Genomic DNA, 16,257 nt, shown 5'->3' on the forward strand with positions numbered 1-16,257 from the left:
TCCCTTAAACACACCACAGGCAGACTATACAAAAAAAATGCACAGCATGAATAAGTCTTCCGCACCAAGCTGATAACATGGAAAATACAACATCATTTCAGCTCGTTTTGTGTGTAGTTTAGGCCTAAATTCTCTAGTTTTGTCTATGTTATGCTGGGTTGTATGGCTATGTTTCAGGTACATAGCAATAAAGGCCTTCATGCGCAAAAATGACGGAATTCAGTGAGAAAACAAAGAAGGATAGAAGTCTTAAGGAATTCTGCTTCAGGGTGACGGCCGTCATACCCTGTGACGTGCTGATCGTCACCCTCCAACTCGACCTGGCTGTCATCAGCATCCCAGACCGTCACCACCCCGTGACGAGCAGATCGTCACACCCTGTGACGTCCGTCACGGGTTCGGAAGAAGCAGTCTCCCCCATTATCTGAAACGGTTTCCAGATTTCTCTCCCACTCGCTCCACCTGCAGAAGCACGATCAGAGCACGTTTCCAATGAAGCTTGGCCTATAAATAGACCCGGAGAGGAGTCCTGCGAAAGGGGGGACGCTTTCAGTTTTAGCTTTAGATTTTCAGAAAACAGCTTATTTTCCATTTTAGCTTAAGTTAGTTTTTCACAAGTTTTACAATTCCGATTTGAGCAAGAATTATATCCACAGATTTGTAAACAGATTTCGGTTCATTATGTGAAGAAATAACATCCAGACTTGTCTTCTAAATTTTGTGCAATTTAGTCCCTGAGTTCTTCTGTTTACGTTTCTTCACCATTGTTCCTGTTTCTCTTTTATTTCTTGTTTATAATTCTTTTTCTGTTTAACTACTGCATATGCAAGCTGCTGCATAGTATTGCTTGTTAGTAATTTGTGTTTTGCAGCGGAATGCTTATTCAGCAGTTTGCATAGAACCTGTTTGAACTTACACTCAGTTATAGTGGTGAATATTGCAGCTGCTCTTTTACTCGTTTTTAGTTGCCATCTGATAACAGGTTAGGTACTTTCAATATTTATTAGCTTCCTCTTTAGCATGAACTCAGTAGAAGGATATTTAGTGTTTAATTTAATTATGTCTGAGTAGATTTCCATAGAGTCCGGAATGTGATGAATGTCGTACCAATGGTGCTCTGTTAATTTGTATGATTAGAAATTGTAACAGGAATTATTTTTAAAGTCTAAAAATTCTGACTTTAAACAATTAACATTTACAATGAAAGTTGAAATACAGTGATACCGGTTTCATATCGAAAGAGTGAAACCTGTATCTGACGGTAGAATTTTTAGGAATTGATTTTGAAATACAGCGAAAGCGTTTTCTTTAATTAATTTAGAAATTTCAAATTTTCAAAAAGGCTATTTTAAACTTGCGGTCGTACATGCGAAAGCTGACGCTTGTGAGTTTAAAATACGGTATCGGACGTACGAAAGTCGACGGTGCCTTTAAATTTGCAATATTTACACGTGAAAATATTGTCATGTTACAATAATAAAATACAATTTAGCAAGCATCAACGGACGATACGAATTATATTCCGGGCTCTCGTCATTCAAAAGTAATTAAAAACAAGTTAATTTCCCAATTTGCAACCAAATTAATCTGCATCGCCTTAGATAAACAACGTAACAATTAATTACGATACTTGACATTGGTCTCTGTGGGTTCGACAATCTTTTATACTAAAACCGATATTTCCGTGCACTTGCGGACCTATCAAGTTTTTGGCGCCGCTGCCGGGGACCAAATAGGCAATATCGTAACACCGTTGTTACACCGTATAGACTAAGGCATTTATTTTCCTTTTTTTATCTTTATTCGTCGATTATATGCCAAGTACTCGATCCTCTGAGGACAATCTAGAGCGACCAATCGACGAAATCGAACGTTTTTTACATATCAGACGCCAAGTTGAACGAATTCACGCTGAAATGGAACTAGCTCATAACGCGAACCGTCCTCTTAAGGACTTTGCCGTCCCATCCCAGGACGAGCCTCACTCAAGTATTGTTAACCCGACGATTCAGGCTAACAACTTAGAGTTGAAACCTTCTCTGTTGCAAATCGTGCAACAAAACCAGTTTTCCGGTAATTCTACGGAAGACCCGAATTTGCACCTATCCGTGTTCGTGCAATTCGCTGATACGCTTAAGTGCAATGGCGTCGCTCCCGAAGCCATTCGCCTGCGTTTATTCCCTTTCTCCCTCAGAGACAGAGCCAGAGCTTGGCTGCAGTCTCTGCCGTCAAATTCCATTACGACATGGAATGAATTGAAAAAGGCGTTCCTAGCAAGATATTTCCCTCCTAGTAAAACTGCCCAGCTTAGGAACCAAATTACCTGCTTTAGGCAGACAGACGGCGAATCGCTTTTTGATGCGTGGGAGAGGTACAAAGAATTAATGAGAGCTTGTCCCCACCATGGATTAGAACAATGGTTGATCATTCACACATTTTATAATGGCGTTCTCTATAATACGAGGATGACCATTGATGCCGCAGCTGGCGGAGCCCTAATGGACAAGCCTTTCAAGGAGGCATACGAGCTTATTGAGAATATGGCGCAGAACCATTATCAATGGGGGAGCGAACGCACTCCTGTAGAGAAATCTCAATCCAAGGGAGGTATGCATGAAGTCAGTAACCTTGACCATATGAACGCCAAAGTGGATGCGTTGTTCCATAAGTTGGATAACCTAAAAATCGCTCCACCAGCTACTGTTGCTGCCGTAACTCCCAATTGTGAAATATGTGGAACCCCAGGACATGTTGCTGTCGATTGTCTGTTGTTAGCAGAAACTGATCAAGTGAATTACGCGCAAGGAAACTCGTACGCTAACACGTACAATCCAGGATTGAGAAACCACCCAAATTTCTCTTACAAAAATAACAATCCTACCTTTGCGCCAAGTCCTGCACCTGCAACACCCCCCGGTTTCCAAGGACAAAGAGGAGCCCCTGTTGCTCCGAAAAAGTCTAACCTGGAGCTCATGATGGAAAACTTTGTTTTAACTCAAACTCAGCAAAACAAGGAGTTTATGAATCAAAACGTTCATACGAATGAATTGATTAAGCAGTTGGCGCACAAAGTTGACTCCATGGCCACTCATAATAAAATGCTTGAGACACAAATATCCCAAGTGGCCCAACAACAAGCAGCAACATCTGCCCCAGCCAGAACATTTCCGGGCCAACCGCAACCAAATCCTAAGGGACATGTTAATGCTGTAACACTACGTAGTGGAACAGAATTAGACAACAGACCTGCTGCTGTGAGAGTTAGGAGCCGAGACGAAGGAAAGGCTAAAGACCCTGTGAGTGAGCCAGTTGACATCGGAGAGACATCTAAGTCTCAGGAGGTAACAGAAAAAGAAAAAGAAAAACCTTATGTACCTCCTCCACCTTATAAACCTTCAATCCCTTACCCTCAAAGACTCGCGAAGTCTAAAACTGAGGGCCAATTTAAGAAGTTTGTAGAACTTCTAAAATCTCTTCATCTCAGTATTCCATTTTCGGAGGCGATTACTCAAATGCCTTCGTATGCCAAATTCTTGAAGGAAATTCTAACTAACAAAAGGAAGATTGATGATAATGAGACCGTAGCACTTACTGAGGAGTGCAGCGCTATTATTCAAAATAAGATGCCACCCAAGTTAAAAGATCCAGGGAGTTTTTCAATTCCTTGCGTTATAGGCAGCCACATCATTGATAGAGCCTTGTGTGATTTAGGGGCTAGTGTGAGCCTGATACCACTATCCATTTGTAAAAAGCTAAACCTAGGGGAGTTGAAACCAACTAGAATGTCTCTGCAATTAGCTGACCGATCAATTAAACATCCAGTCGGGATTATTGAAGATGTCCCTCTTAGAATCGGTCAACTATATATCCCCACTGACTTTGTAGTCATGGATATTAGCGAAGACTCTCTTACTCCCATCCTCTTAGGAAGACCTTTTCTGGCTACCGCGGGTGCCATCATTGATGTAAAGAAAGGAAAACTCACATTTGAGGTTGGCGAAGAGAAGATTGAGTTCATTTTATCTCAATTCATGAAAAGCCCCTCCATAAACGATACATGCTGTTTTGTTGACATAATAGATGCATGTATCAAGGAGTTTTCAACTGAAGATGAACCATCTGAGGAAACAATTGAAGATCCGATCGAGGAAGTAAAAGAGATGGAAGAAGTAAGTGATGAGGAGGCCGAAATTTCTCGCATTCTTGAATGCCTCGACCAAACCACTAACCCATCTCCTGAGCCAGATCACCCCAAGATCGAGCTAAAGGAACTTCCTAAGAACCTCAGATATGAGTTCCTAGATAAAGAACGTAATCGCCCCGTGATAGTTAGCGCAGAGTTAGGGAAGGAAGAGACGGGTAAACTCCTCGATGTTTTGAAAAGATATCCTGATGCTATAGGGTATAAGATTAATGATCTCACCGGGATCAGCCCATCTGTGTGCACACACAGAATTTTGCTCGAAGAAGACTCTAAAACCTCTAGAGAGCATCAGAGGAGGCTAAACCCCATTATGAGCGAAGTGGTCAAAAAGGAAGTTATGAAACTCCTTGATGCTGGGATCATATATCCTATATCCGATAGCAAGTGGGTAAGTCCAGTGCACGTAGTGCCAAAGAAAGGCGGGATGACTGTAGTTCAAAATGAGAAAGGTGATTCAGTCGCCAAGCGGACAGTTACGGGATGGAGGATGTGCATCGACTACAGAAAGTTGAACACAGCTACTAGAAAGGATCACTTTCCTCTCCCGTTTATTGATCAAATGCTCGAGCGTCTTGCAAGGCACTCATATTTCTGTTACCTTGACGGTTATTCGGGATTCTTTCAAATCCCCATCCACCCGGATGACCAAGAAAAGACCACATTCACATGTCCCTACGGAACATTTGCTTATCGGCGAATGCCATTCGGACTTTGCAATGCACCCGCCACATTCCAAAGATGCGTGATGGCAATCTTCGCCGACTTCCTAGAAGATATTCTAGAAGTTTTCATGGACGATTTTTCTGTGTGTGGGTCTAGTTTTGAAGACTGTCTTGGTAATCTTGAGAAAGTTCTGGAGAGGTGTGTGAAGGTCAATCTAGTACTTAATTGGGAAAAGTGTCACTTTATGGTCAGGGAAGGCATAGTACTTGGACATGTGGTGTCCAATAGAGGAATTGAGGTTGACAAAGCAAAAATAGAAGTTATTGAGAATTTACACCCTCCCAAGTCTGTAAGAGAAGTTAGGAGTTTTCTTGGACACGCCGGTTTTTATCGACGATTCATCAAAGACTTCTCGAAAATTACCAAACCATTGACTGGCCTTCTGATGAAGGACGCTGAGTTCATTTTTAATGAACAATGCCTTAAGTCCTTTCAACAGTTAAAACACGCATTGATCTCAGCCCCAATAATGCAACCTCCAGACTGGAGTCAACCTTTTGAGATCATGTGTGATGCTAGTGACTACGCAGTAGGCGCTGTTTTAGGTCAGCGAAAAGATAAGAAACTCCATGTTATCTACTATGCGAGTAGGACCCTCGATGAAGCTCAAATAAACTATGCCACAACTGAAAAGGAGCTTCTAGCCATCGTCTTTGCAATTGATAAATTTCGTTCCTATCTAGTGGAATCGAAGATAATCATATACACAGACCATGCGGCTATCAGGTACCTGCTTAGCAAAAAGGATGCAAAGCCGAGGCTGATTCGATGGATATTGTTACTGCAAGAATTTGACATGGAGATCCGCGATAAAAAAGGGACTGAGAATGTAGTCGCAGACCACTTGTCAAGAATTCAGGATGGTCAGTTGGAGGAGGTACCCATAAATGATTGTTTTCCCTATGAAAGATTGGTGTCTTTTGTGAAAGCGGAGTCACCTAGATACGGTCACCTCATAGATTTTCTAGAAGAGGGGAGTTCAGGCATCAAAAAGATACCAGAAGAAGCAAGTGCTCTAAGCAATACAACTACCCCATGGTACGCTGATATCATAAACTATTTGGTTGCTGGAATTCTACCTCCCGACATGACCTATCAACAAAAGAAGAAATTCTTCCACGATCTTAAGCAATACTACTGGGATGATCCCCTCTTATTCAAAAGAGGAGTGGACGGTATTTTCCGTCGATGTATCCCTGAAGAGGAAATTGAGAGTGTCATCACACATTGTCACTCCTCTCCCATTGGAGGACACACGAGTAGATCAAAAACTGCAGCAAAAATTCTTCAAGTTGGGCTTTATTGGCCCACCATCTTTCGAGATGTTCATGTTTTCGTTTCAGAATGTGACCGGTGCCAGCGATCCGGAAACATCTCTAGCAGGAATGAAATGCCACAAAAGTTTATCCTAGAGGTGGAAGTTTTCGATGTCTGGGGAATTGACTTTATGGGTCCTTTTCCTTCATCTATGGGAAATAAATACATACTCATTGCTGTAGATTACGTGTCAAAATGGATCGAGGCCATTGCCTCTCCTACCTGTGATACAAAAGTAGTGGTAAAGATGTTTAAAAACATTATATTCCCAAGATTTGGTGTCCCCAGACTAGTCATCAGTGACGGAGGATCTCATTTTATTTCTAAAATATTTAAGAATCTCCTAACAAAGTATGGGGTACGTCACAGAGCAGTTACTCCCTATCACCCCCAAACGAATGGGCAGGCAGAAATCTCTAATCGAGAAATTAAGCAAATCCTAGAGAAAACTGTCTCTGTCTCAAGAAAGGACTGGTCCTTGAAGCTCAACGATGCATTATGGGCTTATCGGACCGCCTTTAAAACACCCATTGGCACTACTCCTTTCAAGCTCGTTTATGGAAAATCGTGCCATCTCCCGGTTGAGCTCGAGCATAAAGCTTATTGGGCCATCAAAGCCCTAAACATGAATCATAGCGAAGCTGGGGAGAAAAGGATGCTGGATCTTCATGAGTTAGAGGAGTTGCGGCTCGATGCGTATGAAAATGCCTTGATCTATAAAGAACGAACAAAGAAATGGCATGACAGACGCATTATAAGACGTGAATTTAATGAAGGTGAGGTAGTGTTGCTGTTTAATTCTAGGCTAAGGCTGTTTCCTGGAAAGCTTCGCTCTCGATGGAGTGGACCATTTGAAGTCACTAAAGTAAATCAATCAGGTGCCATTGAGGTCTGGAGCGAATCCACTGGTAAATTCCTAGTGAATGGCCAAAGATTAAAACACTACCACCCAGCAGCGAAAGTAGGACATGTCGCTACTCTTGTTATGTGTCCTCCTTGAATGTTGCCACTCTGAACTGTCGAGCTACCGACATAAAACGAAGCGCTGCATGGGAGGCAACCCATTGTTTTTTTTTTTTTTCTTCCAGCTTGTTTTTAGTTCAATAAGTTTCAATCGTTTGAATGAGGTTTAGCGTTTTTCCAAAGTCAACGACGGGTTGACCGTCATCGTTTGTGACGACCGTCATGAATTCCAACGGTCTGCTGGTCACTTTCGGTGACGCCCGTTACTCTGTTTGACGATTAGACCGTCACCCTTCGTGACGCCCGTCATCTTGTAAAGAATTTGAACAGCCCGTGGGTCCCACACCCTTCCCCCCACTTAACACCCTTTCATTTTCTTTTCTTCCCTCCTTTTCTCACAATCATACCCTTTTCTTTCTTTTCCCCTTTCATTTTCTCTTCTTCCCATTGCATGCAACATCCATTATCCAACTCTTTCACCTCTCATCAAATTCTTACCACAAAAATCCCAAATCCAGCACATAAAACTTGACCCATTTTCTTGTTGATTTTCGCAAAGTTTGTCTGAATGATGCGGTGAGTTCCTCAGTTCCGTTTGCATCAGAGTCTCTGTCTGTTGGGTTCGATTTCGCGTTGCTCCGGTCATGGCTGCTTGGAATCCGCGCATTGATTACATGGGAATTGAGTTTAAGGATGAAGCGCAACAAAAATTGTTCGAAAAGCTGTCCAAACGCACAATCACGGCGACAAGGTATGCTGATGAAACTTGTCTCAGATCTTTAGGATTATTTGATAGCGTAAATTGGATGTTTAACCAAATCGGGTGGGGTCACTTTTTGACTCTGCGGCACCCGACGTATGAGCGGATAACTCTAGAATTTCTTAGTTCTCTTAAGTACACTTATGCTCAGAGAGTTCGTAAAGGTTTCGGAGGCACTAGTTTTAGACTGTTTGGCCAGGATTTCTTGCTTAGTCATAATGAAATAGGAAATTTGCTTCAATTCCAGACCTCCCTTCAATCCTTTGATGGGGTTCCATCTCAAGGACCTTGGACTACTGAGTACGGTCAGTTTTGGAAGAGACTTACGGGCGCTTTGGCCACTTCTGCAGAAGGCAATAAAGCGTCCTGCATCCATAACCCCGCCATTCGCTATTTTCATAGAGTACTCGCGCACACTATTTTTGGGAGAGGGGATAGCACAGGGGTAGTCAATTTAAGAGAACTCTACTTTATTCATTGTGTTTTTGCTCGCAAGCAAGTTAATTCAGCGGCTTTTATGCTCGCTCACATGTTCAAGATGGCCACCTCCGGTAATGGACCCATTGCTTTCGGTGGCCTCATCACCTCGATCGCTTATGCGTTAGGTTTTAGTGAGCGTATCGTACCGTTATCCCCTGTGCAGGGCAACACGTTGATTGACTTGAGCTCGTGCCTCGCACAAAATCTCGTCAAGAGAGAGGGTGAGATGTTCTGTTTAATGATCCGTAATGAGGTCGAGAACCGTATTAAGCTTCCAAATCCCACCATTACCGATGTTAGGGATGAGGAAAATTGGATTTATGTTTTCCCGGATGAGGAAGGAGAGGATACCGATGCGGAGATCGAGCGTCAAACTAGGCTTTCTCCCCCGCGCACACATGCACCTCATTCTCACATGTCCGGTGCACCTCACACACACACACACTCTGACCCACCCCCTCCCCCCCATTTCGACTCTGATTATTTTGCAGGTACCTCTACTTCCCATAGCAGTATTGAATATGAGCTTAACGCTCTACGTGATGAGGTAGCAGACCTACGTGCAGCCCAACAAGAGAGGAATGACCGTGAAGCAGAACGGGACCACCTTATGCGTGTCAACAGCCACATGATACGCCAGATGTACACTTGGATGACACAACAGGGTATGCCTCCAAACAGCCCCGAGGACGATTGAGCAGGTTATGTTTTCCTTTTCATACTATTATCAGACCATTGGGGACAATGTCTGGTTTAAGTGTGGGGGAGGAAACTTATTTTCTTTTCTTTAGTTATTTCAGTTAATTTAATTGCTTTCTAGTTTTAGTATTTTCCTTTGGTAATAAGAAGGGTTACTGTCAACTGCATGCACTGTCGAGTCACTATCTTTATGTATTTGCTATGAATTATTCGATTCTCCCACTCTTGAACCAATGAAATTTTTTTTTTTTTTCCAAAGTTTTAAAGAAGTGCTTAGTTCACATAGGAAGTAATTGGTTTGCGAAGTTAGAGAGATTGGGTGTTAAATAAATTTGGTAAAACTAACTTTGACTAAATTGATATTGTCCCCACACCCTTGGTCTCCCAATTATGTATGCAAATTCAGATACCTATTGTGCCATAGTCTCTAACTGTTGTTTCATAATCCTCAAGTAGTTCATTTAGCCAGTCAGACACCATCTAAATAAATCACACATTAAGTAGGTTGGTCGATGAATATAAGCGCAAATTTAATAAAGGGACCAATAATGGTTAACCTTGAGATAAAAAAGGGGCAAACTAGCTAACCTTGATTATCTATTTATAAATGCATCTATGCGCAAAATGTGCAAATTCAAAGAAAGATGTGTTAAAAAGACGCTAACCGGTTTTCCTACCATGTGTGTGATAAGATAAAGGGTCTTAATGTGATTGTCTAGAATGAAAGAGGATGAATGAAGCCCAGATTAGAGACTAAGGTACAATGGCATGATCTGAATTTGTATGTTAGGAGGGAGACCTTTGCCCGCTTAATGCGGTATGTGTTGTTACAATGTCTTTAGAGTTGATTTTAGTACCAAGAGTTTTAACACTCAATCATTCCGATTTCTTAAACCACTTGCAACCACTTGTGATGCTATTTCTTCTTAAATTCTGTCTGTATGAATTGCTGCAATTTATTTGATAATGCAAGCTAAAATTTGCTTGAGGACAAGCAATGGTTCAAGTATAGGGGAGTTTGATAACATGGAAAATACAACATCATTTCAGCTCGTTTTGTGTGTAGTTTAGGCCTAAATTCTCTGGTTTTGTCTATGTTATGCTGGGTTGTATGGCTATGTTTCAGGTACACAGCAATAAAGGCCTTCATGCGCAAAAATGACGGAATTCAGTGAGAAAACAAAGAAGGAAAGAAGTCTTAAGGAATTCTGCTTCAGGGTGACGGCCGTCATACCCTGTGACGTGCTGATCGTCACCCTCCAACTCGACCTGGCTGTCATCAGCATCCCAGACCGTCACCACCCCGTGACGAGCAGATCGTCACACCCTGTGACGTCCGTCACGGGTTCGGAAGAAGCAGTCTCCCCCATTATCTGAAACGGTTTCCAGATTTCTCTCCCACTCGCTCCACCTGCAGAAGCACGATCAGAGCACGTTTCCAATGAAGCTTGGCCTATAAATAGACCCGGAGAGGAGTCCTGCGAAAGGGGGGACGCTTTCAGTTTTAGCTTTAGATTTTCAGAAAACAGCTTATTTTCCATTTTAGCTTAAGTTAGTTTTTCACAAGTTTTACAATTCCGATTTGAGCAAGAATTATATCCACAGATTTGTAAACAGATTTCGGTTCATTATGTGAAGAAATAACATCCAGACTTGTCTTCTAAATTTTGTGCAATTTAGTCCCTGAGTTCTTCTGTTTACGTTTCTTCACCATTGTTCCTGTTTCTCTTTTATTTCTTGTTTATAATTCTTTTTCTGTTTAACTACTGCATATGCAAGCTGCTGCATAGTATTGCTTGTTAGTAATTTGTGTTTTGCAGCGGAATGCTTATTCAGCAGTTTGCATAGAACCTGTTTGAACTTACACTCAGTTATAGTGGTGAATATTGCAGCTGCTCTTTTACTCGTTTTTAGTTGCCATCTGATAACAGGTTAGGTACTTTCAATATTTATTAGCTTCCTCTTTAGCATGAACTCAGTAGAAGGATATTTAGTGTTTAATTTAATTATGTCTGAGTAGATTTCCATAGAGTCCGGAATGTGATGAATGTCGTACCAATGGTGCTCTGTTAATTTGTATGATTAGAAATTGTAACATGAATTATTTTTAAAGTCTAAAAATTCTGACTTTAAACAATTAACATTTACAATGAAAGTTGAAATACAGTGATACCGGTTTCATATCGAAAGAGTGAAACCTGTATCTGACGGTAGAATTTTTAGGAATTGATTTTGAAATACAGCGAAAGCGTTTTCTTTAATTAATTTAGAAATTTCAAATTTTCAAAAAGGCTATTTTAAACTTGCGGTCGTACATGCGAAAGCTGACGCTTGTGAGTTTAAAATACGGTATCGGACGTACGAAAGTCGACGGTGCCTTTAAATTTGCAATATTTACACGTGAAAATATTGTCATGTTACAATAATAAAATACAATTTAGCAAGCATCAACGGACGATACGAATTATATTCCGGGCTCTCGTCATTCAAAAGTAATTAAAAACAAGTTAATTTCCCAATTTGCAACCAAATTAATCTGCATCGCCTTAGATAAACAACGTAACAATTAATTACGATACTTGACATTGGTCTCTGTGGGTTCGACAATCTTTTATACTAAAACCGATATTTCCGTGCACTTGCAGACCTATCACAAGCCTCGATGAGATACTTATCAATCTGCAGCAAAACAGTAGCAGGAAAAAGCTCCCAGCCCCACGCAACCCACCTTAGTAATATGCCCTTCAAATCTACCAACGGATTCACCACCATGTATTTTACATAAGTGGTTTTGAACGACGCATAAACTTCCAATAACATCTGCTACAAATTGAAACATAATTGGCAAGTAACCTGTTAAAGAGTTCATTGAAGAATGTAAAAAGAGTGGAGACAATTTCACAAATAAATTTATCTCTCATGTCATGTCAGATAGACTATAGACTTCAAACAATTTGAATGATGATCATGGAAGACTGGCATAATCATACAGACATCACTAACAATCAGATATTTGTTGTCCATCAGGCTCTGGATGTCATTCTGAACAACGTAGCAGCCTAAAGGATTATGGAGGCATTCCGGACAAACGGCATGGTCATGGTCAAACAAGGAAGCTTGGCATAGCTTGATGTGTAGTGGTACCAGAGGAGTCGCAACGTTACGAACGTCAAGACTGGGAGCTTCTTCATAGGTCTCAATCATGTTCACAGCAGCGTGATTCGGAAGAGGATTGTCGAGGACGTGAGGGACATTGTTCTCAAAAGTTAACTTTCCCTGGTCTATGAGCTTCTTTACAATGAACTTCAAAGCGTAACATCCCTCAACATCATGGCCCAGAGCACCTTGATGGAAATCACATTTGAGGTCGAAATGGAACCTGGGAGGCAAAGGGTTAGGTGGAGGCTTGCCCTGTCTGGTTGTACAGTGCCCTTTAAGAAGCAGAGTCGGGAGCAGCTCGGCATACAACATTGGTATCAGAGGAAAGGTAGGTCTAGCTTGTTGTTGCTGCTGTTGTTGCTGAGCCGGCGGCTGTTGTTGCATTTGCTGAGCAATGGCATTAACGGGTACCTATGGGTGACCCGATGGTAGAGGGTACTGATGATAGAATGGTGGGAAGAAAGGATGCTGAGAGTATTGCATATACTGGTACGGCAGAGGTAACTGAGCAGCATTAATAGGGGTAACAGTGGCCATGGATTGACTGGTTCCGGCAGATACCATCCCTACTTCTGTCTCTTTCTTCTTATGATGACCATTACCGTACTTCTTTGATGTGCTTGCAGAGGATTCCCCTTTCTCGAACACAATAATGTCTTCTCTGACAGCCTCTTCTAAGCGGGTTCCCATGGTGACCATCTCAGAGAAGTTACTCGGAGCAGTAATGATCATTCTTTCGACATAATCCTTCTTCAAAGTTTTCAGGAATGTCTGAGTCATCTCCTCTTCATCAAGAGCAGGGGTAATACGGGCAGCTGCCCCCCTCCATCTCTGTGCGTATTCGCGGAAGCTTTCATCTTTCTTCTGGAAAAGGGATCTAAGAAATTCCCTATTTGGCTTCAACCTGGTCTTAAACCCATAATGGCTTTTGAAAGCAGCAGCCAATTCGTCAAAAGTATGAATGTCGTCTCTGCTCAAGCTGGTATACCATTCTGCAGCGTCTTCCATTAAGCTATCCTGGAAGCAGTGAATCATGAGTGAATCATTGTCTGAGTAGTTAGCCATCTTCCGGACATACTTGATAATGTGGTTTTGAGGACAAGTCAGCCCGTTGTATCGGTCGAAATCCGGGACTTTGAACTTTTTAGGGACGTCCACCTTTGGTACCAAGCAGAGATCATGAGTCTTAACAGGATCACCGTTTCCTCGGTTAGCTTTGATTTCACGACGGAGTTCTTTAGCAAGTTCCTCCATCCTCTCCTCCACAGTTCCAGTTATGGGAGCCTTCCCGCGAGGTGCATTGACGTTAGCGCCCTGAGGTACAATATGCATAACAGGTTTAGTGACAGTGGCTGTTGCCTGGGGCAAGGTAGCATTAACAGAGACATGATTCGTCACGGGAATCTGGCCATTATTGACGGCACCAGAAGTACCAGCTGCAGTATTAGGAGCGAAAAAGGGTGGGAGCCCGTAAGGACATCCACTCAGCATAACGAAGCGAGCATCAGGAGGTGCAGGCGGGACCACATCGGTAGTTGCTGGGATAGATGTGGCTGCTTGTTCCTGGGCGGCCAGCAGAGCAATCATAGTGTCATGAGCCTTAGCCAATTCTTCCCTCAGAGAAGCTAACTCGGTACGGAGCTGAGCATTTTCCTCTTCCATAGCTACCTTATTCTTCCTTCTGTATGATCTAGTCTGATGAACTCTGGTAGCTTGATAAGTCTTTCGGGCACGAGCCACTTTTCAAACTGTGGCAGAAGAACCAGGAGGCCATGAGCACTTGGAAGCTTTTTGTGACCGATGAATGATGCATATGATGCATGATATGTACAAATGCAGATGTAAAAACGACTCTTTTTTGTTATCGAAGGGTTTTAGACAAATTAGAAACTTTGTAAACATTTTTAGACAAGCAAAGCAATACGAAGTTTTACAAGATGAATCCCTTTGAAGTGCTGAGCCAAGGGGCAGACTTTGAAATTTTAACAATACAGGCAAATAAAACTCTCAAGCATAGGAAGTGGCGGGGTGGTCCTCGGACTCAGACTCTGAATCCGAACCGCAGTATCTAGCATAGAAATCACGTCGTCCTCTGGCTCTCTTAGAGTCCCGCATGAGCAAGTCATCCTTCTCCTCAAGTTCCTTCCGGACTTTAGCCAATTCCTTTTTCAACATCAAGTTCTCATGAGTCTTCTGCTCATCCTTACCATCCAAAGTTACGATCAGATTCTCAGCTTCATTTTATCGTGCCTTCCACATCCGCTTCTCTCGACTTTCCATGGCTAGATGCTCCTGATACATCCCCTGAGTTGCGGGAGGTAAAGGTAAAGGTATAGATGGAGCAGATGCAGACACATATCTCATAGCAGGGTAAGGCATACCAATTTCCTCGGCCCGATTTATCACCCACTGAGTATAGGCCTCATGGGCAATGCCGGATCTCACACCCAAATGTTTCACACTCTTCCTACGAACTTTGGACCAAGCATCTATGAAGGCCTCCCTTTGTCCGGTAGGGGCATTCGTATAGTAGAAGAATTCTGGAGATGTAGTAAGATTGATGGGCTTTGCCTTCATTGGGAAACCAAACTGTCTCATAGCAAGTTCAGGATTGTAGTTGATTCCTCCACAGGTACCAAGAAGAGGTGCATTGAGAAAATTTCCACAACCAGTAATGATTTCCTTAACCTGAGCAGCGGGAGTGAGCCAGACCACCTCATTAGGAGTGAGAGCCCTAATCCGCTGTGAGTAAGACCAATTTTCCGAGTTGGTATGGAAAGAGCTCGGAAGGTGAGAAATAAACCACCTATATAGGAGAGGCACGCAGCAAAGGATGTATCCACGACCCTTGAGTGTCCGATCATGGATAGCGTGGTATGTGTCAGCTAGCAAGGTAGGAACCGGATTCCTGGAATGGAAATTCTCAATAGCGTTCATATCCACGAAGTTGTCGAGATTCGGAAAAAGAATGAGTCCATAGATAAGTAGTGCAAGAATAGCTTCGAGAGTGTCTTGACAAGTGGTTTCGAGATTAGCCCTCTCAAGTAGATACTTTGAAGTGAACCCCTGGATATGAGACTTGGTAGTAAGATGTTTGGAGACATCGGAGAGATCCTTAGCAATAACCAAAGGAGTAGGAGAAGGCCCGGGACCGGTGAAAGGCGTCCCCTCGGCTATAGGTAAACTCACCAAGTCGGAATAAGCCTCGAGAGTAGGACTTAACTGGAAATCCGGAAAAGTGAAGCAACGGAAATCCGGGTCATAGAATTGCACAAGAGTGTGCACCAGCTTCTCTTCGACATTGGTCCGGAGAATAGTAAGCAAACCACCATATCAGAGTCGGAACCCGGTCGGATTCTTAACCTTGAGTGCTAACTCTCTTAAGCTAACCAAATCAACCTCCTTGAACTTGTAGGACTTAGTCTTCTTCATACCTGCAATGTTTACAAATTTTAACTTGTCTAAAAACCTTCGAGGATACATCCTTTGCTGCGTCCGTTCCATGATTATTCGTAAGAAGGTCTAGTTTGAGTGTAGTATCGCGTGACAACTAAAACTCGAGACAACACTCGGTTTAGCCACCGCACTACGTCCTAAAAAGGCCAAGGATGGGTTTGGTAACTACGGTCCATAGCGTCGTCAAACAATTGAGAGCAAAGTGCCTAAGCATGACAACACACGCCGACAACATCACCTTCAAAATGCCTCAGCTATGTGAGATTGATCGCATAACCCAATACACGAGGCAACCCTCGGATTGAATTGTCGATTATATCTCTTCCTATTCTTAAGTTCACTCAGCCCGGGTGTAGGACTTTTGATATTCTCACCCCACACGTTAAATGAAGATAAGCAAGTATTCACATATATAAGCAATAAAGTAAAGCGTAAACATAAAATACGGAAAACTAGGCGTGACCCGCTTAAAGTGTCCCCGTGAAGTCACCATTTC

At 42.5% G+C, this 16,257-nt stretch overlaps 1 protein-coding gene and 1 non-coding gene across 2 annotated transcripts; one reads left to right on the top strand and one right to left on the bottom strand.

Moving 5' to 3' along the window:
- The first annotated feature begins 1,916 nt into the window (after positions 1–1,916).
- Positions 1,917–7,244, top strand: LOC120579902 (uncharacterized). The gene is made up of 4 exons (XM_039832651.1): positions 1,917–3,603; positions 4,471–5,842; positions 5,939–6,141; positions 6,619–7,244. The coding sequence occupies exons 1-4, from the start codon at positions 1,917–1,919 to the stop codon at positions 7,242–7,244; spliced, it is 3,888 nt and encodes a 1,295-aa protein (XP_039688585.1).
- On the bottom strand, positions 2,305–2,410 carry LOC120580385 (small nucleolar RNA R71). The gene has a single exon (XR_005646109.1). It is a non-coding gene; the product is annotated as a small nucleolar RNA R71 (small nucleolar RNA).
- Positions 7,245–16,257: the final 9,013 nt, after the last annotated feature.

This window comes from Medicago truncatula, chromosome 4, assembly GCF_003473485.1.
Source record: "Medicago truncatula cultivar Jemalong A17 chromosome 4, MtrunA17r5.0-ANR, whole genome shotgun sequence".
In the NCBI taxonomy this organism is placed as follows: Eukaryota; Viridiplantae; Streptophyta; class Magnoliopsida; order Fabales; family Fabaceae; genus Medicago; species Medicago truncatula.

Excerpts from the sequence above, each read along its gene's own strand:
- LOC120579902 (XM_039832651.1), top strand. The coding sequence starts at position 1,917 with ATGGAACTAGCTCATAACGCGAACCGTCCTCTTAAGGACTTTGCCGTC. Across the intron at positions 3,604-4,470 it reads AGCACTTACTGAGGAGTGCA|ACTCTAAAACCTCTAGAGAG; the intron begins GCGCTATTATTC and ends TGCTCGAAGAAG. Across the intron at positions 6,142-6,618 it reads CCCTGAAGAGGAAATTGAGA|TTACTCCCTATCACCCCCAA; the intron begins GTGTCATCACAC and ends GTCACAGAGCAG.